The following is a 24,280-nucleotide window of genomic DNA, read 5'->3' as shown; positions in this document are numbered from 1 at the left end:
CAGAGACCTCATGCTGCTACTGTATTTAGCATTTGCATGTGTCAAGTGCGCATAGCTGTGTGTAACCACCCTCTTCAGGGTGGAACCGATCACTGATGCACAAGGCAAGCTGCCTACTGCCCAAGTTTCGATCGCATCCTAACTAGTTGTTTGAATCCTAAATATTCTCAAGCTTGTAACAACTGTCTGCTACAGAAACTTGTAATAATATTCTGCTGAAACAGTTTTAAAACCAGATACATAATTACTGAGCATCAAATAACGCTTAACTACACTTAGCTACTTAAAATCCTAGCTCTATAATTTAAACATGACCGAGAAATGTTCAATCAATTCTCACCGAACCAAGTAAGGGATCTACTGATGTCTCAGAAATGCAGCCTTTAAAATGATGTTTAACATGTTTCTTCCCACCACAAAACTGTGCAAAAGAAACTGACAATAACTTTTTTTCAGAGCTCTGTTTCCCTACTTTATTTAGCCTTTTATAGTGATCCTTCCAACTCTACAGTGGGTGTAATTCCCTTCCAAAGAGAATGAAGAATTTGACCTCTTTAATCTATTCTGAGATAAAGCATGAGTTTCAATGATGTAACAGGAGAAAAAGATCTTGTATTGTTACTCTGAACTAAATGCAATTCTTCACCAAATAGAAAGTACATACCAAAGAAAGCAAATAAAAATAAAGAATTTCATCCTATTTCAAAGTCTATCCCAACTAGAGGCCTAAACAATAATTCTACTATAGTCTTCCTTTCTTAAAAAAAATTTTAACACAACATTATAAAGCAACTATACCCCCCCCAATTTTTTTTTCATTAACTAAAAATCCCATATTGAGCGACCTCTACGGTAATTCAAGGACTGGCTGGTTAACACGTTATCTAAGGCTTCACTTTTCCTCCTCTCTTAAGAAGTCTGCGTTTCAGCAATTTCATCAGTTACTAACCACCACCAGAGAAGTGGGTAATGGAAAGGATGAGGAGGAAACGCTAAGTGTCTTTAGCCACTGAGTAGTTACTTAGAGGAACACAGAGAAAAGGGGGGGCATAAAAAATGGCTAATAGTTAAGGAAAGAGAGTCTACATACTTACCCAGTATGGGGATAAAGTAACAAAATGAAATTTTTCAGTGAGAAGGCAAGGACTAATTTATTTATCTCCAAAGTAATCATCCTGGGGAAGGAGTAGGGTTTGTATATTTGCCGCCAATGTTGCTGCCTTTACTCAAAACAGAACTTATCTGTAGGAATCACTTTAGAACCACTTTACAAGTTATACAAGAAAGTCAACCTCATAGTCACATCTTACATCTTTATCAAAATACAGGGTGGTCACCAAGTCTGGAAACACAGACAAATGTATAATAAATAGCTGTTACTGAATTGCAATACATGGCAAAATAATGATGTCTCCAGACTTATGGTCACCTGGTAGCATTAGCCACATTACTTATCAAGCCTAATGACGTTTGCCTATCTCCAAAAACCAGATTCATTCTCAAAGTACCAGAGTTTGTCACCGCTGGAGATCTTTAAAAGACTGTGCTACGTGCTCTAAAAATACTTGTTCACAAAGAGTCCCAAAGGCATCTTGGCTATCATTAGAATGTGTGTCCAGTAGGAAACAATATTTATCCTAGTACTTTTTTTTTTAAATGAGTCATTATTTTGTAGTTGCAGTACATGAGGAAGGAAAGTTCAGTTATCTGTAGACGCTGAAGAGTTGGATAAAATACAAGATGGAGGGACTAATAGTTTGGCCGGTACTGGGGGACATCACCCACCAAAACCACCAGCGCCTTCCACTGGGGTGCTGGGAAGCATTCATGAGTACACACTGTTAAGAATTAACAGTATGGAGAATTCCCTGGTGGTGCAGTGGCTAGGACTCCATGCTTTCACTGCCCAGGGTGCGAGTTGAATCCCTGGTCAGGAAACTAAGATTCCTCAAGCCACGCAGGGTGGCCAAAAAAAATTTTAAAAGAATTAACAGTATGTGAAATTCATACTCTTTCTCTCTTGTTATTACACTATAATTTTCAACAGTGTAACAAGATTTTTCATGTCTTTCTAATCTAAACTTGGAACAAGAGCTTTATCACCATGAACAGAAAATAGATTTGAGAGCTGCGTATCACTAACAGGCTGAGTGTTTTGGTGTATGACATAAGTGAATATTCAGTGATGCTGTGGGCAGGGCATGGTCATGATGAGCTTTCAGAGGGAAGTCTAGAAAAGCCAGTCAGCAGTGCTGTCTATTTTTATGATGCTGGAAGTTCTGCAGTTGGTAGAGCTCATTGGCGTCATGTACCAGGCAGGTCGTGAGGATTTTATTCAGACGGTTAGGAGTTCCAGCCCCAGAGAAAGCCAAAACCAAAAGCCTGATGGAGATGGTTAGGATAAAGCATCTTAACCTGAAGAAAAAGTTAAAGACTTTCTGCTTTGGAAATTGCCATACTATTTGAGATATTATGGCAGGTTGAAAAAAAAAAAAAAGAGCCCTCCAGAAACCACACAGGCAGTTCCTGGGGTGAATACCCTATAGCTGCCCAGTTGTAAATCCCCCAAAGAGAAAGTTCACTGAGGTTTAAAAACAGGGGGCAGATCACTTCAGGAGATCCAGTTTTGCAGAAAGATCATGTCAAAAATCATAAAGGCACCTATTTCACATGGTCCAGGTGGGTAAGAATTGTACTCGTCTCCACCTGAATCATGTGAGCTTCACGGCTAAGTTATGAAAAGAAAATGGGGAATAAAAAAAGAAAAAGGCGAAATCTCCAATTACAGGTCTGTCTTGATTCCAGCTACCACAGTTTCACACAAAGACCCCCTTTCATTCAAAGTTATGTTGTCCTCAGGGGTAGGACTCTTAAACATGGTACCTAGTGTCAACCCCTGATGAAACCCCAGTTGGTAAGGTCATTCACATTCTAAAAGGGAAACTACTCCTCACACCATGGAATGTTAGTATTCCACAATAATTTGCAGTTGAGTAAATGCTGAAAAGGACCTTCTGACCATTTATGTTTGGGGCATCAAAACACCGTAGCATTGCTTCCTAAAAATAATAGAAAGAAAGTACTTTGGACCACATGAAGCATATCTACTGGCTGTCCCTCAAGAATAAAAGTCAGTAACTGAGTTAGAATTAACAACTGAAATTGAAAAAAAAAAGCAAAAAATAAAAATAGATCAAAAACTCTATCTATAAATGTTACTAGGTCAGAATTCTTCCAGGGTTGAATTTCACCCAGGTTTACATCAAAGCTTTAGAAACTAGTGGAAACAATATTTAGATGGAAATCATAACACCAGTAATAGTTCTTTTGGTATAAATGGCACCACAGTTAATATCTTTGGCACAGTTAATATCGGAGGCTGAGGCGGACTAAACCAAACACAACTCCGAAAGATTATAGCCTACTCATCAATCGCCCACATAGGATGAATAACAACTATCCTACCATATAACCCAACCCTGACTTTACTACATTTACTAATCTAGATCACAATAACTTTCACCACATTCATGTTATTCATCCAAAACTCAACCACCACTACACTATCACTATCCCAAACATGAAATATAATGCCCGTTATCACAACCCTCACCATACTCACCTTACTCTCCATGGGAGGACTCCCCCCACTTACAGGCTTCATACCCAAATGAATAATTATTCAAGAACTAACAAAAAACGACATTCTTGTTATACCAACATTCATAGCCATCACAGCACTACTCAACCTATATTTCTACATACGCCTCGCCTACTCCACAGCATTAACTCTAATTCCCTCTACAAACAACCTAAAAATAAAACGACAATTTCACTCCACAAAACGAATAATCCTCCTACCAACAGCAATCGTATTATTCACAATACTCCAAATTTCTACTAAACCAAGCCATAAACAAATCTTCAACTGAAAAGCTCTGTCTACTCATTTATAATCTGTTACCTGGAAAAAAAGCAGAAGGTCTCTCTGGCCACCTAATCACCATATCAATGACACATGCCACAAGAGAGAAGCACTAGTTTATTTGATTGATCATGGTAGATAAACTCCAAATAACAGAGAAATTAACAAATGCTTGACATTTGCTCAACATCCATTATTCTGACACTGCTTTCAGAATTTCAAAGCCTGGGAGTATGCTTGATCAACATTCATATTCCCTCGTGAGCTACAGGCACCATATTGCACCCCGCCTTCATACTGATGAAAACTGCATATTGGCCATTTCCAAAATGTTCTGGGACTCCACACAGGGCCCCTTTTCTCTCTTGTTCCTGCTCTGCAGTTTTCTTTTAAACACTTCCAAGACAAAAGCATCTGCCAGTTTTTCTCTCTGGGGATGTATGCAAAATGAACTTAACAGTTTTAAGGCAGGAGTAACCCTCACATCTAAATTCATTCATAGGACAGAAAAGGGCCTAAGAGGCCTCTCCAGGGACAAAACCCTGCTGAAATTCTCCCCACACACAACAGTGGGAGCTTTATAAAATCTAAGTCCAGACAATTTCCAATTCAAATGCCCAACATAGCATGACCTTTGTCAGATCTCTGAGCCCAAGATGCACCCATGATTTTTTATTCTAACCAGCACAGACATTAGACAGGGCACTACTGCTAAGCAGGAGGTTCAATATTTGCATGCTCTTCTATTGTGAAAATGTAACAGTGACAGCACTGTGTCAAATTCTTTTCCCTCTAGAACTTTAACTCCATAGGAGAGGCATGGCTGACAGATGACTCCCCAACATCTGTGTTATGTACACTCCACAGCTGAGGAGCCCCAGATCACTGTCAGAACATCGCAGAGATGACCTGCGTCTTTCTTATGCCTTCTTCTTATCCCTGCCCCCCACCAAAATATATATACATTCATTCATATATATATATATACATCTACAATACAAATAGTGCAAGTTTTAACAAAATGTAAAAATGGCAAGTCAGATGAACATAATTTATAGTCATTAAACTGTTCATGTAGCAACTCAATATATATTGTATAGATGTCCTATACCAAATAATTTATCAGACCTGACACAGTGCACATCATATTGTTTTATTTAGTACACTTACTAAAATTTCATGGATCAAGCATCACTTCCGAAAGCACAGAGAAAGCACTAGAAAGTATTTATTCATCTCCCGTGATTTATTTTGATTACCCTTACAGCTACATGATAAAGTGGAACTCACAAAATTACAAGGTTAAGGTTTACATAGCCATTGCTTCATCTACTAAAATATAACAAATGGCTTCATGTCTGATGTATTTTACTTTCATTTAGTGTTAAGTAGTACACTAGGCTAAGCACTTAGCTGCCTACTGAATACTTTAATATTTTTAAATAGGACTTAAACATCCTGACCCGGAAAGTGGGGGGCTTAAGAAACAATTGCAGAAAGAAGAGCAAGTTCTTTGTATGGTGCTAGATAGAACAATACTGGCCACAAAAGAAGAAACACGCTTCTAACTTTTCTTCTCAAAGGGATCATAAAAATAAGCACTGGCCTGCACTAGAAAGTTCACAAGAATTCACTAAATGCATAAAGGACCACGACACCATGCTAGGCACCCATGGGAGGAGTTGCAAGATAAAATCATAGCAAAACACTGGGCTCCTATCCTTAAGGGATTCACTATCAGTGAAATAGAAAGTGAAAGACAGGAATGTATACTTTCCAATGGTCAAAGGAAAACAAGTAAAAGTAACTACAGTGGTCAAAGAAAAATCTTAACCAATATTCAAATATTCAAGTGACCAAAAAGAAGGGAGGTGGGGGGAGGGATAGAGAAAGAGAGAATTAGACGATGACACTTAAAACTCCTTTTCATCAATTTTCCTTTAAAATGTTTTATCTGGAGGCAGGTCTCCCAGACAAGGAAGATGAGATGAAAAGGGTGATAAAAGATCAGAAGTGGGAGATGGAAGCCCAAAGTCGAAAAGGTCAATATAACTTTTCAAGAAAAACAAGAAAGTTTGTTGGCCTCATCATTTTTGAGAAAACCATTAAAAACTTTATCAGATCAACTGCCTTGGGAAAGAATACTAAGGGGGGAAAAAAACAACTTGCAATTTCCAATGAACTATTTTGTTTAAAATGATGCAGTAAAAGTGAGATGAAGATAAGACAAGGAAAAGATCTTTCTTAGGAACTAAATTTCGTTTCCATTTATGAGTGATAATTGTCCCAAGATACCTACAAAATAATAACCTTCCCACAGGTATCACTCTCACGTACCCAAAGAGACTCCATATGTTTCAAGGTGCAGACACTGCAGTACAGAAGCAAGGCTTAAGCTTCTCAAAAACTTTGCTTCACCATCATATGACAGGAAAGCTGACAGTCAATGAGATACTTCAGGTGGAGCAAGAAAATCATGAAGCCATATTATATTGTACTGCAAGTTAGGCAGCAGAGTGACTTTAGATGAATAACAGGTTACTGAAGTGTCTATCATACTGCACCCTCAGAAAGGAAAGATAAAGACTATGAAGTCAAATAGAGTTCAATATAAAAACAGTAAAGTTCCAATCTCCCCAAAGAAAAGAACTAAAAATAGGAAAATAATCTTGCGCAGTTTAATACATAATGATAACGGCACCTGAAAAATCCTTGTAAAGAACAATTTAACCCTTGCAGCTTCATGTCACAGCAAAATCACTTTACCCATGTTGAAGGGGTCATGCAAAGATGAGCACCAGTATTAACAGACAGCCTTAAACACTGGGGTTTCTGGGGGGTCGCGCCTCAAAAATATTCAACAACAGTTAATTGAGAGCATTGAAGAAAAGAATGAGTTTGAGTGCTGCAAACTCTTGCTGGGACCCCTATCCTCACCATCAGTCTGACATTTTATTTCTAAACAAGAAATACATTTTACCTTTCTGAGATTATTTTCTGGTTACAAGCCAACCATTATGAACCTTTCAGTGAATCGCTGAATAGGGCACTTAAAGGGATAAACAATTATAAAAATAACTGTCACAAGTGCATACATTTTATTTTATTTAGTGATGTAATAAGCTTAGGGGCATATATCAGGTCCAAAATGGTCTTGGTCATTAAGTTAAGCAATAAATCATAGGTCTTGCCAACAACAACAGCAAACAGATGCTAACAAGGAAATGTATTATTGAATATTGCCACGTGTTATAAAAATGTAAGTGTGTTTAAGACATGTCTTAAATTTTTATAATAATATGCATTTAATACATTACTATTTGACACATGCAGGAATCAGATTTATAGGTTCCATTCTGTAGCTTCTTCTTCTGTGAACATGAGAGCATATTCTGGATTTTTTTTGAAACAAGAGGGGAAACCTTTAAAGTGCATGCTTGCAACAATATCTAATTGGTTGTCTTGCTGTTTTGTAGTAAATAATGTCAACACTGAAACTCATTAAAAAGAAGAAATCTATGCACTTTGCCAGGACAGAAAAACTGAACATTTTTAAATCACAATTTTTAAAGAAGCCTTATAGTCTAAGGAAGTATAAGAGCATTTTTTAATCAAGTTGCCAACCAATTTTTTTCACATTCATTTTGAGCACAATCCCAGACAAAAATATACTAACTTGATTAACAAGTTCAACAAAAATGTGGAAGCCAACTAGCTAAGAAAAATCCTACTTTATATCTTCATGCAAAAATCCTAAGAATCAAACAGTATCTCAAAACACAAACTCATTTAAAATTGAGTCTCTCTTCAAAATATGTCAAGCTGTAATATTCCCTTAATATTCTTTTCAGATCAGTAGGCTTACATATCTTAGCAGCAGGTTCAACCCTCCTAGTGAAAGGACTTGGGAGGGAAGGAAGGAATTAGGGCCCAAGGAACTTATGTAAAACCTCTTTTAAAAAAAAAAAAAAAGAGCTTTTTTAACATCAACGAGATGCCAACACTGCTAAAAGCATTTTTCATTTGCACACTATTTTGAGTGTCCTTTTCAATCAACTCTCCTAACTGCCAGTATGGTCTTCCCCCTTTCTTGTGTAGACAAGAGTCCATGCCTTAGAACACTTGAAGAAGCAGTGCTTGGAATATGGAAACTAAATTTTCTTCATTAAATCTACTGAAGCAGATATTAAAAATGCATTTAATATACTGGCGATGGTCCGTGGGCACCGCTGACTGTGACAGGCCAGTTACTGATGATGTGCCATCAGATGGCCTTCTCAGCAGGCGCCTGGGTCTCAGGCTGCTGAAGGACAGCAATATCTTCCCTCGTGTGTAAGCTCTATTCATCTCCCAAGTATTTACTAAATCACAGGCCTCTGCACACATAGCCCACGTTTCAGCGTATGCTAACAAATGATGGATGGCCTCATCAATTCGTTATGTCCTGAAAGCATGGTTTCCTGCCATTCCAATCACCAAACCTCAGTGCTCCAGAGCTGATCAGTTCTGGGGAATATATTTTGCAGGCTCGATTAAAAAGAGTAGAAGTTCTTTGCATTAGAGTCTCTGACACTCTCCCCCAACTGTTTGTTGTTTCAACCAATTATTTGGGCAGAATAATCATGAAGTATTCAGACAATATAACGCTGGCAGGTTTTTTCCTGATGTTTGCTAAGGTGCAATTTCATCTAGGACAAAACCGTTGAGCTACTCACTAGTAAAATTTATGTTTTAAAACATTTTTTTCCTTCTATGCACAGCAGGCAAAATCTTAAAAATAGTTTATATCATATTATAACGTAAATGCATTAGCAGATGCATTTCAAAGAAACTTTCAAGGGCATAACCTGTCTCTAAATCATCTAAACCTTTTAAGACAATAATTCATGAGAGTTCTCTTAATTATAATCTAGATAAAGGTACAGAGTACTTAAAAATTCTTCTGACAGTTCCAAAGTTAGATGACAAAAGTTCAACTTGTCAAAGAAATAAACCCTCTTAAAAGAAGATGTATTTTCAGTTCCAAGGTTATATATGTCAGTTGTCTTTTCTATAAGCCATAAGAACATTTTTATTTTTAGCTAAGGCTTATCTACAGAATGGAAAATAAGAGCACACTCATGCCTTTCACTCAGAAACAGTAAACTTTAGAAAAACAGACAAACTTACCACAGCTAAACAGATAGCTGAGCTTTGAGGAAATGGAACGGCATTAAAAAGCTAAACAACTTGCTATAAATAAGCTCCTGGAAATGCTAAAAATTAAAAACAAAAAGCTGCCAGACTCCCATTTAGCCAATAGCTACATAGGCTCTGAAGTACCCACAATCAGCATAAGTTCTGCCACGTTGCCCTGCTGTTCACCTCAACCTTGACCTCAAGATTAAGCTCACTTTTATTGTGCACAAAGGTCACCTGTAGTAGGTCAAAATTCAAAGTCCCTTGTCAGAAAAGGTTGATATATTCCAACCTTTCCCTCTCCATGCATCAAATTTTTCATGGTAAAGTCATATTCAGCAGACAGTATATTCAGCAATTTATTGTTTCACTGTAATACAGTGCAGAATACAATTGTTCAAAAAGCTATCACATGACTAAAATACTTTTCATGAAAATGTACCAAACCTAGTCTCCTTACACACCTCTAACACGAAAACTAACTGAATCTTGTTTTTACAGTTCACAAGAAGAGTTATACGGCAAATAACTGTCCTCAAAATACAATCTATAGTATAGTTATGACTTTTACTTCCATAATCTTTGGCTACAGGCAACTATTTTTCAGAGCGTTGCTCAAAGTTTTTAAGTATAATTTTTTTTAAAGCATGAAGATCTCTAACCAGTTTTAATACTTTTATTCCAATCTGGCCTAAGCTGCTTAAGTGAAGTAAGTCTAAAGCTGAAAGCCTCTCTGACCTAGAACGTAGAGGAAGATATGCTCTATAATAAAATAGAAAAGGAAGGGCAAAAATTACTGTATTGTCCAACTCATTATTATTGCAACTATATGATCAGCAGAACTGCACAAATAAGATAAATTAAGCAAATTCTTTGCAGGCAGCATTCTAGAATACACTGTAATTAAAAATAAGCAAAGCCTTAAGGAACAATAAATCTATTTTCTTTTTAAAAGATTCTGCAATTTCTTTGTGTTTACCGTAAGGTCTTTTTCATAATCAGTATTAGCACCATGAATAGATTTTAAGATTGTTTAAAAACACTAGTTCTTTAAATTAACTTTTTTAAAAAATTATTTATTTATTTATTTTTATTTTTGGCTTCACTGGGTCTTCATAGCTGCGTGCGGGCTTTCTCTAGTTGGGGCGAGCAGTGGCTACTCTTCATTGCAGTGCGCAAGCTTCTCCTTGCGGTAGCTTCTCTCGTTGCAAAGCACGGGCTCTAGGCATGCGGGCTTCAGTAGTTGTGGCACAGGGGCTTAGTTGCTCCTCGGCATGTGGGATGTTCCCGGACCAGGGATCAAACCCGTGTCCCCTGCATTGGCAGGTGGATTCTTAACCACTGGACCACCAGGGAAGTCCCCAAATTTATTAATCTTTATTTTAAACACTAAAATCAATGTTCACACTCGTGTGATGATCTGTGGTATCCAACAAACTCTCCATGCCCTGGAAGACTGACTTGAACTTATATAACTACTGGACTCAAACTACTTCCTGGTGCAGAACCCTCACTCCAAAACTGGTATTCACCCAAATATCTTTCATAAATTCATAACCACCTTGTTATCAAGGTGAGGCAAGAATATAAAAGAGCTTCCAGAATATGCGGGGGCGGGGGAGTTGCATTTGAGAAAAGTAATTAGACAAGAACATACTTTAGAATTCTCAGGTTTTAACATTCCCACTAATTCTGTCTTAGGCAGCGATCATGTTACATAACCATTTTCTATCCTGGGGTGGGGAGTGGGGGGAATCAATCTAAACCTTGAGATGCCCATTTGTCATCAACATAAAAGCACATCGTGGTTGCCAGTATCATCTAAAGACTATATTTTCACCATAATTTGCTAAAAGCAGGTTTCCTATTACCCAGGGGGTTAAAGAAAAACACTTTGGAAACCTAGAAAATAAAGAGGCTCGTTTAGGTAAAATCTTTTCAGTTCTAACACTGAGTCTATTATAAGCATAGATACCATCGCAACAAGCATCCTTAAATCAACAACGGTAACAATAACAGCAGCAGCAAAATGAATTTGACACAGTATCAGGAACTACGCTAATCATTTTCTATGTACTATCTTATGTCAAGTTCATAACAATCCCATTTTATAAACAAAGGACACTGAGGCACCAACAGGTCACCTGGCAAGTAAGTCATGAAGCCGGAATTCACACATCTATTTCCAGAACCAAGTTCTTTAAACCAATATAAAAAACTGCCTCTACAACAAAAAACTGAATAACCTCCTGGAGTTCACAGTAATAGGGTTTTGCTTCCTATCGATTTATACAATAATTAACCATAAGCAGAGAGAGCTAAATAAACCACCCAAGGTCAATCACAAGCCATGGCAACTCTGCCAAACTCAATACCACTTAGCCAGCCCACCAGTGTGGGCCCATCCCCACAGAGAATTCCACTTGACATTCTAAAATTCACGTATGCTTGGCTAATATTGTTAATTTTATTGTCCACTTCTGTTTTAGCTGTATGTTGCCATATTATTTTATTACTGATACTTTGGACGTAGAAAAGAAATACTCACATCTGAACACGTGACAATTAAGTCTTTACAAAATTGTACTAAATCACATGGTAATCAATTGGCTATCTCCCAATCTTTTTTCATTACAATTGCAGAGATACTTTATTTTCTTTTTTATATTGGAGTAACTGCCAAGGGAAGATGTAACAACTAAGCTTGAAGTTTCTCTTAAAATAATTTCTGACATGATAAACCCTCAGGTATACCACTGGAGCATTTCTAAATTCCTAAAGTGTGAATAATCACTAAATTTAGCCAATGAATCTACTCTGCAAGGGATTAATTTTCCTAAATGAGACATGTATATAGCTTTTGTTTTTTAACTAAGCAGCATTTTCCTCAGGTCAGTTCAATCAAATGTCCATTATGATATGTTTCATAACACCGACAACATACTAGGTACTGAATGGAATTCTAGTTCCCACAATAACCATAGTGGGGGAAAAAATATGTATCTTCTCTTTGGCCAAAAAAAAAAAAAAAAAAAAAAAAAAAAAACCGGGGGTGGGGGGGGGAAGAAAGCCCAACTCACAAAAATATTTTAATTTCTAAGAATAAATGAGGTACAGATATATGTGTTATGAGCCCTTTCTAGGAAAAAAGCTATGCTGATGGTATACAATGGCTCAGGGGCTTAAGAAATGCCTTTGGTGGCAGTGGGGAGGGACAGGGGAGCCGAGGTTTATAGCATGGGCCAATTTCTGTGGTGTAAACACTCCCAGCTGATTTTAAGCTACTGATGTGAGGTCACAGTGTGTAGAGTGGGGAAAAGATGCTTCCGATCAGCTCTCACAAGCTGGAAAGAGCCAGCTCCAGCTCCCATGGGCTGTAGGCCAAATTCAGCCCACAGACTTGTTCTGTTTGGCCAGGAAAATGTTGGCCCACACACTGTTTTTCAAAATTCAAACAAATTGACAACAGTTAAAATTCAGGATATTTTTTTTCTGAAAAAATCAGATCTAGAGCTGCTTTCTAGACAATAGAAGACCTGGCAGCCCTGGGCCCACATTCCAGCACGGCAACAGATGGCTGGTGTAAGGTTGCAGCTGCCCTGCCCGTGCACACAACTGTCCTTTCACTTTGCCATGATCCCAACCAGGCCAGCTCCATTCCTTCACTCCTTGCTGATACCAACCTGGCCCCTAGACTCCTAGGGCATTCGGTGATCTTTAATTAAAGAGCTTGAAGGGAGAGTTTTGCCTTCAAATGTGTAACTTTGGTCAAATCCTCCCTCAGTTTATGCCCCTCTAACACTAACCATTTGACTAGATGATCTCTAGTTGCTATCTCAGTCCAACACTCTCCAAATCATTGAATTTGAAATCATGAGAGAGGTATGCAGGTCCCTCTGGAGAAGCTTTTGTGATCAGCATATGAACAGCTCCAAACATGCCCACCAAAGTGCAAATAAAAATTTTTAATGTTATAAACTGGAGGTTAAATGTATTTTTACCTTAATATATATTTTAGCTGGCCTCAGGAAATAAGAATTTAGATAATGTTAACTTTGTCAGTTAACAAATGATGTTTGTGAGCTATCTGTTACATCTAGGCTGTAGGGGTCTGTGGGGTTTTTAATGCTATACAACCAAGAGTCTCTTATATCCCCAGTCCATTTACTATTTTAGCTAAATGGGGCTTGAAGCGCGAGTTAACTTCAAGTTTTATTAGCTTTCCCTACCAGTATTATCAGCAAAAACAAATAGCAGTGTAATATACCTTAAGCAAAAGATGATATCAGCTTGGAAGAGTTGTAGACATAAACAAAAAATCGAAAAAAATGAATTGCCAGTCTAATTTCATGTGTGATTGTAGTAAGATGCATTTAAATGATGCTTTGCTTTCCCACATCCCATCTACAGAGGAAGCCACCTACAAAGAGCCTCATTCCCCCACAAGTCTTAGACACCATCTCACAAGTTATGGAATCTTAGGGGGCTAAGGTGTGGCATAGGCATTAGTGACAAACTACGAGGTAGTTTCACCCTGCATTTCTACTCATCCTAAAGTTGAAGTTGGGTACCCACAGCATTCTTGGATGAAACATACCCAGTTCTGACTATTTAAGAGGGATCACAAATACCCATGACAAATGCTAATTCATAAACTTGCTGAGGGTAATTCTGAATCTTCCATACCCCTAGGCTGACGTGGGGAGCAGCAAGTCAATTAGCTGAGAAATGAGTTTAACTTTGGCTAAAAAGTGCATCGAACTTTGTAGACCTTTGCCATCCTATATAGTGCTAGCTGCATATTTGAGGATTTTCAACAGCCATAAGCCATAACCCTTGTAAATATCAAGGGTCTGCTATGCCTCCTATCTCCTAAAACGGGATAAATACAAGATCAGAGTTTATATCTCATCCTTTCTAGGGCCTAAAGCAAAGGACAGGTCTAACAATAACCAAAAGATTAAAAATAAATATGTGAGTTATGTTAGAGAGGGTGAAAATGCACCATCTATTTTAAGTCTCAGTCTTGTATATGACTACTGCTCCCAGGACATCTCAGAAAAAGCCTGAGCTTCACACAGAATTGCTCCAATTCACGTGAGTCAGCATTCAGTCAAGGAAAAGACCCAGGGCTTACGTATTTTACTGAACAACAGTATCAAGAGACACGAATCCACCTTACTTTTTCCTCTACTTGCATTGCTTTGTTTCAAAATATTTATTCCCATAGTGTTAAAGTTATTTCTCTAAGTTTAACAGGTTTCAAACATTTTTAGCAGCTGAATCTCAATATTTAAAACACAGAAAAGAAATAAGCCCTGAGATATTTTAACATTTTACTTTGGATGGAAAATTGCAGAGCTCTCGGTTTCCTCAATGAGACTGTAGGTTTTATCAGGTCACAGTTGGAACACCACACTAGGCTAAAGAATGAAAACAAAAAAACTTATTTGCTGTCTTGAAGGAACAGAAAAGATCACCTCTCTGTCAAGAGGAGGCACTTGAAAAAGCTGACATTGTCAACTGTATCACTGTTCTTTGGCAAGAAGGAAGCTTTGGTTTATAAGGAAGAATTATTAACTCTTACATACATTATCAAGATGCCTCCTGAAAGGTTGGGACGGAGAGAAGAAAGAAAAGTAGAGGAAGGTGTTAGTTCCCCAAAGTGGCCCAGGAAAGGGCTGGATTCATGACCAGCCGTGTACCATTATTAATCCATCATGCACAGACTGCTCCATGCTGGTTTCAAACCTATGGACAGAATCATCCTGGATCCAGCTGTCTGTTTGCTCCCCTAAGAAACGGAGACTTGTCATTCAGTAAGAAGTTGTAACCAAGCACATTTCCGGAGTTCATCATATACCAGCTTACCACAGAAGCAATTTGAAAGCAGAATGTCTAAAACAAACACCTGAAGACACTTCCCACCAAGAAAAAGACAACTGAAAATAAAAGGAAGGAAAACTTATTCTGTACCCATCTTCCGTATGATTTTCATTCCAGTATATGACTTTTAAGGTCACTTTTCATACCTACTCTGAAAAAGGACTTTTATATTGCTTGATTGCTTTTTTAAGGAAAACTGAACCTATATGGCAAAATTGCACAAAGTGTGTAATAAAAACATAATGGTAAATTCAGTCAACATTTGCTGAAAGTCAAATTATAAAATATTATCACCCTATACATCTATTGAACATTTTTCTCCTAGGGAAATACATAATTCTTCTTTATTATACCAGCAAACATTCCGGGATGGGTTATTACTTAGTTGACTAAAGTTTGATGCCTGAATATAGACTTAAAAATGAAGTCAATAATCTAATAACATAAAAGTCTCCCCCTCAAACTAATAAGAAATATTGTCAGCGTTTAGGTTCTTCTCAGGATAACACTATCTGAGGTTTTCGTCAAATATTCCTTTGCAGGAATTCAAGCTCATCTCACTTTTACAACTATGCAAATGCCAAGGGGCACAAACATCTGATAAAAGCTAAGCACTTCTTTCAGAAAGTGAAGATGCCATATACTTAACAAAATAACCTTCGAGGAGAGTCTTTAAAGCTAGGCTACAATGCAGCAACAAAATAAAAACCTGAAATCTCACAGAGTAAAAAAGCATATTTTAAAAGATGACTAAAGGAAATATATAAAATAAGCATATTCTTAGGCCAATTTTTAGACCAATTTCTTTTCCAATTTGCTAATGATCAATACAGAAGTACTCCTAGGTGTATTTCCTAAGTATATGAGTATTATTTTTGAAGGGCATATAAATTAATTATATTTCTTTGGCAAAAATACCAAAAGAATTTCCAGTTCAATAATAGGCTGACTTTTTCTCCCTTTATGAGCTATTCTCACTCATGATTCTGGAACTCAGGTCCACCATAACATTAGTATAGAAAATTGACCAGCAACTGAGTACCAACCTTCAATTCAATTGAGAGAACAAGGCCAACAGAAATAATCTTCCAATTTTAGTAAACCACGCCCTACAGTATTAATTATATGGGCAATGTGCTACTATTATTCTAAAAAAATCAGTGACTCTAGGTTTAAAAGTCTGGGTTTTTTTAAATGGCATTATATATTGCTATGAAAGATTTAAGGCAAGTTTCTGATATCTGGGCCACATTCAACTAATGATCAAAATCTGTGTGTTCACAGCCATACAATCAACTGATCCATATCAAAGCAAATTTGTGTCTTCTATGTTTCAAAGGTTACTACTCAGACATTTCTTCTACTGTAGGCCATTTACTAAATTCTAATAATAACAGTAATCGTATTTACCATCCATTAAATACTTACCAGGACCTCTACACCGTACTAAGTGTTTAACATGCCTTATTTCACTTAATCCTCACAACAGCCTTAAGGAACTGAAGAGCAAGGGGCAACAGAGCAAGAGGAAGAATCTGGAGTCAGACTCTGCCTGGGTTTCAATCCTGTTTCTCCTACTTACTGGCTGTGGAGCTTCATCCCTCCTTTTACAGATGAGGCAACTATGACTCAGATAAAAAGAGGCAGAGCCAAGTCATTTCCCAAGAACAAATGGTTAAGGAAGCAGAAACAATGAAATACAAGATTTCCTATGGGAAATGGGGACAGGTTAAAATGGACCTGGAGGGGGGCGGGGGAGGGGTTCAAAAAAGGACAACTATAACCAATGGTAGTACCAAATGAAGCTAGGCCACCTTAAATGCAAAAGCTAAGGAAAATTGTTGTGCTTGTCCCAAGCAGGTCCCTTCGCTACTCCACTCCTAGCCAGACTAGATCCCTAGGTCACTGCCAAGAACTACTAAGTTCAATACTGGCAAATACACAGCAGAGCCAGCCTTAACTCCAGTTCTCAGAGTCAGGTGAAGACCTCAAGAAAACGAGCCGAGTGTGTATCAGTTTAAGCACAGGGAGCCCAGCCAAATGAGTTTTCAATTACTTCTTTTGAGATTTCTCTACGAACAGCCTCATAAGAGTGAATGGTTGCCTATATTGTAAATGTTGCATACCAAGATAAAAAAAAAATGCTTAGAAATGTGGAAGGCACCATCAGAAAAACCTATGCAAGGATTCCTAAGAGAAAAAAATACAGGAACAAGATAAAGACACTTATTTGCTTAGAGATTTACGTTATCAAGAGTTTGACTTATGACTCATTAATATAGGCATAAATAGCAACCAAACTAATGCACAGCAAAGGAACTTGGAAAAATTAAATTGTGCCAAAGGGTTATTTACCAACAAAAGAATTTCCAACAAAGTTATATCTCCTCTAAGAATCCGTTTTGACTAACCATATGTGAACTAACGGTACAACAAATCCTTTGGTTTCTAACATTCTATGATTCTAATAATTTATAGCTATTAGATGTGTCTTAAACTCTTTCCTCAGACTACAAGTTGTTCAAAATTAATTACTACATTATCCTTTCTGTTTTCTAAAAATTATCCAAATAGTGCCACAAACATAGTGAGCACACAGTGAGTTATTACAGACCAAATGCTGTAAGAGGTGAATAAACTGCAAGGACCAGTGAAAATCATGGCGTGACTGTAGGGTGGAACGTTTCACATAAAATGGTGGTAGAGAATGATACTAGGTGACAGAGTACTCCAGTGAGAGTAATAGAAAATCACCGATAAGGGCTTCCCTGGTGGCGCAGTGGTTAAGAATCCGCCTGCCAATGGGCACGGGTTCGAGCCCTGGTCCGGGAAGATCCCACATGCTGCGGAGCAACTAAGCCCGTGAGCCACAACTACTGAGCCTGCGCTCTAGGGCCCGGGAGCCACAGCTACTGAAGCCCGCATGCCTAGGGCCCAGGCTCCGCAACAAGAGAAGCCACTGCAATAAGAAGCCCGCGCACCACAACGAAGAGTAGCCCCAGCTCGCCACAACTAGAGAAAAGCCTGCACGCAGCAACAAAGACCCAATGCAGCAAAAAGTAAATACATAAATTTATTAAAAACTAAAAAAGAAAATCACTGATAGGCAAATACCCACAGTAACTATTTCATGCAAGAACCATTGATGGATGCTAAAATCAGAGCGAAAAAGTGTGAGGTGAGAAACTGGATATTTGCAGAGCCTCAAAGGATATCCCCACAAGGCAATTATTGGAAAGCGAACTTTACAGTGGAGAAACTTAGCAGACACCACCCCTTAACCAAGTGAATAGCGTTAACCTCAGCAGTAATAAGACATACAAAATCAGATCCCCCTTGATATGATGCCCTGAGAAAGGCACAACATCACTTCCGGGGTATTTATGCCAAAAATGTTTACCCTCCTCTGATCATGAGAAAACATTAAGCACAAACTTAGGGACATTCAACACAATAACTGACCAGTACCCTTCAAAAATGTCAAGTTCATAAAAGACAAAAAAATATTAAGGAATAGTCATAGCCTGGAGGAGACCAAAAAGAAGACATGACAACTAATCTAATGTGTGATCCTGAAATAGAAAAGAGACAGTCAAAAAACAAACAAACAAACAAAAAAGAACAATAACAAACAAAAAAAAACTAGCAAAGTTCAAAACAGGTCTGTAAATTATTTGGCTATATTGCATTAAAATCAATTTCCTGATTTTGACAATTGTATGTTGGTTATGTAAGATGTTAACATTAGGGGAACCTGAGTGAAGGATATATGGTTAACATTTCTGCAACTTTTCTGTAAGTTAAAAATTTCAAAATAAGATATATATATATATTTATACATCTTTAATATTTATATATATAAATAAAGAATGATATATAATCAGATATATATGTAGTGTTTGGGCAGGAAAATACAGTGTAAAACATGACCTGATAAGTAGCAGCTGAATGGGCTGGGGGCTTCTACCTGAATAAGGAAGTCCAGGAATAAGTTGGGAGATGTAAATCAATGACTATATCCTCAGCAAGTACTTAGATACAGTATTCCTACGTTTTGGGGGTCAAAGGGCCCATTTAATGTAAAACTGCAAAACAGAATAGAATAGAATAAGGGTGAGTTTAGGAGTTGTAAAATATTAGACATCACAAAATTCTACTCCTTCATTTTAAGTGGGAGGATTGTGAGACCAGAGTGGTTAAGGTGATGGCCCAAGTTCAATGTAGCGACTTGGAAAAACAAAAATTTGTAATTTCAGTGAAAACAAATAGGCCATGGAGAAATGAGGCTAGCAAGTAGAAACCACAGTGTAAAATAAAAGTTACGCTTGGGAAAAATGAAGCTATATCTTCACCTTTGAGCATATACTAAAATAAACTGCAGCTAGAAACATTATGGAATTAAAAATAAGAAAGAAAACCATAAAGCACCTAGGAGAAAATTTAGGGGGAAGATTTATTTTTCATATCTTAGGACATGAAAGGACAAAAAAAGCATAAGTTTAAAGTTAAGAATATAAAAAAATAACAATATTTAAAAGCACAACAACTGGGAAAATATCTGCAACAAAAATATGACATGTAAAGCATCAACATCCTTAAGATATGCAGATCAATAAACAATAACAAATCAATAAACAGAAAGAGCAAACACTCCGATAGAAAATTAGGCAAAGGACACCAGGCAAGTAATTCAAGAGGAAGAAAATTAAATGGTTAATAAACAATGTGGAAAATATGCAATGCATTATAGTCAAAAAATGTAAATTATGAGATGTCATTCTTGATCCATCATATTAAAGACTAAATGATGACTCTCTTCAACACTGACAAAAGTTGCAGAAACGAATACTGCCACGTGCTGTTGGTAAGTGGATTAATACAATCTTTTTGATAGTAATTTGTCAATACACTTCAAAATCCTTCAAAACATAAATATCCTTTGGTTTGAAATAGCTACTTGTTGTTAAAGTGTGGCCAATGGACCCCTGGAGTCCCTGAGACCCTCTCAGAAGTCTACAAGGTCAAAACTATTTTTATAGAAACAGTAAGACATGATTTGCCTTTTCCTCTGTGTGACATTTGCACTGATGGCGCAAAAACCACAGTGGGCAAAACTGCCAGGTCCTGAGCACAGATCAAGACCTGGCACAACTGTCCTACAAGTCACACACTTGCAGGAAGAAAGAAAGCCAGTTTCACGTAAGAATATCTTAAGATTCACTTATTAATTTTATTAAATCTCAACCCCTGATACACATTCTTCTAACATTCTGTATAACAAACTAAGAAGTAAATGCAAAGCACGTCTACTGCATATCGAAGTATTATGACTGTCTCAAGGGAAAGCACTTGTATGATTGTTTGAGAGCTGAACTAGATGCCTTTTCCATGAAACACCATTTTTACTTGGATGAATGATGAACAAAGTATGATTATTCAGATTTGGATATCTGGCAGACATTTTCTCAAAAATAAACAACATGAGCCTGTCACTTCAAGGGAAACAACTGATAGTATTTGTTGCCAACGAAAAACTTTGAGCTTTCAAGGGAAAATCAAATATTGGAAAACTCTGTATCCATCACCGTAAATGTGACAGCTTCACATCTTACAGACTTTTCTGATGAGATCAGTGGGGATACTAACAAATGTGATTTTTTTGATGCTGTATAATAAAAGGTGACAACATTGAGAAGACTTGCATAACTCACAACCAACATTTTGCAAATGAACAATGCATGATGATAAAAATCATGCATGGCTAAAAGATCCACTCAAAGTTCAAGACTGGCCAAAAAGTTCTATAATACGGTTTCACATTCCACATTGCAATACAAAAATATACCCAATATACAAAAAAACCCACAGTTATCTGAAAAGTCTATTAAATTACTCTTCCCTTTTCCAACTACATATTTGTCTGAGGCCAGAATTTCTTCATGTTCTTTAATCAAAACAGCATATCACAACAGGTTGATTGCAGAAGCAGATATGTCTTCCTTCTATTAAGGCAGATATTAAAGAGATTTGCAAAAGTGCAAAACAAGGCCATTTTTCTCACTAGCTTTTTGAAATCATGGTTATTAACCTTAAAATTGGTTAAATTTAATAGGTTTATTATTGTTATTTTAAAATAAATAAGCAGTTTTTTAAATTTCTGTTTTAATTTATATTTTAATAAACATCAACAGACATAACCCATATAAACAAAAGTTTTCTGGGGTCCTCAATACTTTTTTAGAGTGTAAGGAGATCTGGAGACCAAAAAGTTTGAAACCTGCTGATATGGTCATTCCCAATTTCTATGATTCTAAAGTAAGAAAATAAGCAAACTTGGCATAATATATGTACAGAAATAGAAAATTAGAAAAATAAAACTCTTGATGTCCAGCAATATGGAAATGGATGGTACATCTAGAATGTGATATTACTAGTATTTGAAACAAATTATAAGGAATTTTTAAAGATGAGTAATGCTCACTATATGTTAAGTGAGAAAAGCAAGACCTATAAACTACATTAGCAGAGAAAGTACCTCACTGAACAAAAAAGACTAGAAATATTCTTAAAATATGTTAACAGAAATTTTTGGAGCTATAGGATTATGAATAATTTTTATTTTCTTTACTGAGCATGTATTACTTTCAAAATCAGGAAAGTAAAAAATTTTAGCAACTTTTAAAAGCATTTCAGTACTTTGATTATTTTTAGAATTCAATTTAGGTGAACATCACACAAAAAATAATTGCTTCTGTTATTATTATTAATATTAAAACTAATTAAGGCAGCTTAGTATAGAACTCTGACCTGAAAGTCATGAAACCTGTATTCTAAACACTGTTTAGCCATTCAATAACTCTAGGCTTTCTGACAAGTCACTTAACCTCTTTCAGCCACCAGAAATTATCTCTGAGGTCCTTACTTCACCAATTCTCTGGCAAAATGAACTATCAGATCTAAAGTCTGTTCAAGTCCTTTGCAAGAAACATCTAAAGTAAAACAGTGCTACGATGCAAACTGTGAGGCCAACTCCCAAATCACACTCTTTATGGAATTCCTACCGACGCTGCTAAATGGCTCTTTAATTCCTTCTGCAGATTGGTAGTGCAGCCTCTCTCAATAAAGTCTCTGGTAAATGAAGAGTTAGTTATACCCTAAATGGTATTTGGGAGAAGCAAAAAATATTTGGCCATATTATGCATAAGAGAAAAAAGGGCATACGAGAATAAGCAAGACAGCATGGTGCCCCAAACGAATGGAGTCTTTCTTACGTATACTTCGTAAGTCCTTAATAACAGTAAAAGGAGGTTACCTCTAATGGAGAGGACAAGGTATTTGCTATGGAAAAGAATGAAAGAAAAAAAATGAGGGAGAGAGAAAGAGAAGAGGGAAAGGAAGAGAAGCAAAAATACAGTGCTAATATAAGTACGTAACAAGAGCAGAATTATCTAAATATGTGCTGTATCTTAAAATTGCCCAGAAAAATCTACCTATCCTCTTAGCTGACCAGCCTTCACCCTTCACTGTTCATTGGCAGAGTTGGCAAAGAGTTAATGACAGAAAATTAAATTCCAATTTGTCAATTTTGTTCCTTGTTAGCAAGTCTGAAAAAAATCTTAGACTATAAAGGTTTAAATTAAATCTGGATAATATTAAAAAGAGATCCCTTCATTTTACAGATTAGGAAAACTGAGTCCTTCAAAAACAACTGAGATTATAAAAGACCTTCAATTTGTACTTTACTAATACCAATTATCCAATGATCTCTTTCCTCAAGAAAACACTTTCATGATGATGTCAAAGACAAGGAAGCTAATGGTGCTCAGTGCCACAAAGTAAAATGGTATAAGTTTGGATTTGGTTTTGAAATAGAAGAAAGGTAAACGAACATTCTATACTTTTAACATGGCACAAATACAATAACCTGGTTGTTCTGGACTGGTTCTTTGGGTAATGCCAGGGCCTCAGTTTGCACATCTTTAAAATGAGGTAATCTATAGCATATAGTTGCTAAAGTCCCTTCTTAGAAAGTTGGAGAATCCTAAAAATCACTAAAAAAAAAAAAAAAAAGACATGCTTGGGGAGGAGGGAAGTATGAAATACACCTGGTACGGCTGTTCAAATGACCAATCTTGACCCAACAGTGGAATCCATAGGGTACCAGTCTCTGACTGGCTTGAGAACACTTGCGGTCACTTCATTACAGTAGAGAGCCATAGTAAACTATAAGAGGCCCCTTTAGGCCTGTACTCCCTTGTTTGTTTCCAGAGGGCAACTGAAAAGGGTCCTCCATTTCCACCTTCTGAATCTACAATTCATATTTCCACTTTGAGAGGGCCCTGCTACCCATCATTCATTCCTAGTATCTGTCAACCCCTAGACATTTATGCAGCACCTACTTATATGCACCCATCACCTAGCAAAAACCAAGTTTTCAATAAACATTTGTTGACTTGAAGGGATTCGTCCATTAAGACTCTCCTGAGAAAAGCAGGTCAAAGAAGAAACCTTTTTCACCATTCCTGCTCTCCTAACACCTGACACTCATGTTCCTCCCCAGTCATGTGTGACACGTGGTTTCTAAGCACTGGCTGGGCTGCCAGGCACAGCTACTGCAAGCAAAGGTCTCTTTGAGGGGGGAGATGGGCACTTACCTGGGGAACCTCTGCTTCAGCTTCCTCAGGCTCTGCCTGGTAGGCGGCACAGACACTAGGCACTGGGCTATCTCGTCGTATTGGGCTTTAGTCAGTATCATGTTGGGCCAGGGACTGGGAGGTGGCAGTGAAAAGGAAAAAAACACCCTGGGCTTGAGCAGCCTTCGTGTCGGGAGACGAGGGGTGGGCACAATGCGGCACAGCGTTGTGTTCCCGACTTTCTGGGCTTGCCCCTACCCTCCCTCCTGCACCCCTGGCTGCACAAGCCTGGGCTTCAGCCTGCAGCTCCGCGGCGGGAGGCGGGCTGTAGACCGACTGCCCTTCCTTGGCTTTCTGAGCAGCCGCAGAGGGCCCGGCCGAAGGCAACCTGCCGCCATGTTACTTAAGGGCAAGCCAACCAGGAAGTAACGGCCACAGGCAGAGGTGCCGCCTAAATCCTACCGGCAGGTCCCTGGGCAGGACCCACCTGGGATTAACGTGGAATGCTCCTGGCGGTCATGCCTTCCCTGTTGCCAGAAGCCAGGAAGTCCTGGCGCATCGACAAGGCAGCAGGGCCCACGGGTAACCGTGATCATTAAGCCTGAGCCCGAGAAAACCACTGCCAGGGCGCGCGATTTGAATACGCTTCCAATCGCGC

The 24,280-nt window shown here is 37.7% G+C and overlaps 1 protein-coding gene across 4 annotated transcripts in view; it reads right to left on the bottom strand.

Annotated features, from left to right (window-relative positions):
- Positions 1-23,972, bottom strand: part of CDIN1 (CDAN1 interacting nuclease 1) — a 219,523-nt gene extending 195,551 nt beyond the window's left edge. For all 4 annotated transcript variants that reach the window (XM_079912234.1, XM_079912235.1, XM_079912236.1 and 1 more), the window contains exon 1: positions 23,644-23,972. In XM_079912234.1, coding sequence (XP_079768360.1) covers positions 23,644-23,744 — 101 coding nt within the window. In that variant the 5' untranslated portion in view covers positions 23,745-23,972. The remainder of the gene's footprint in view (positions 1-23,643) is intronic.
- Positions 23,973-24,280: the final 308 nt, after the last annotated feature.

Source organism: Stenella coeruleoalba (assembly GCF_951394435.1).
Source record: "Stenella coeruleoalba genome assembly, chromosome: 2".
Classification (NCBI taxonomy): Eukaryota; Metazoa; Chordata; class Mammalia; order Artiodactyla; family Delphinidae; genus Stenella; species Stenella coeruleoalba.
The sequence above is the reverse complement of the archived record's forward strand: the minus strand, read 5'-3'. Positions and strand labels throughout refer to the sequence as shown.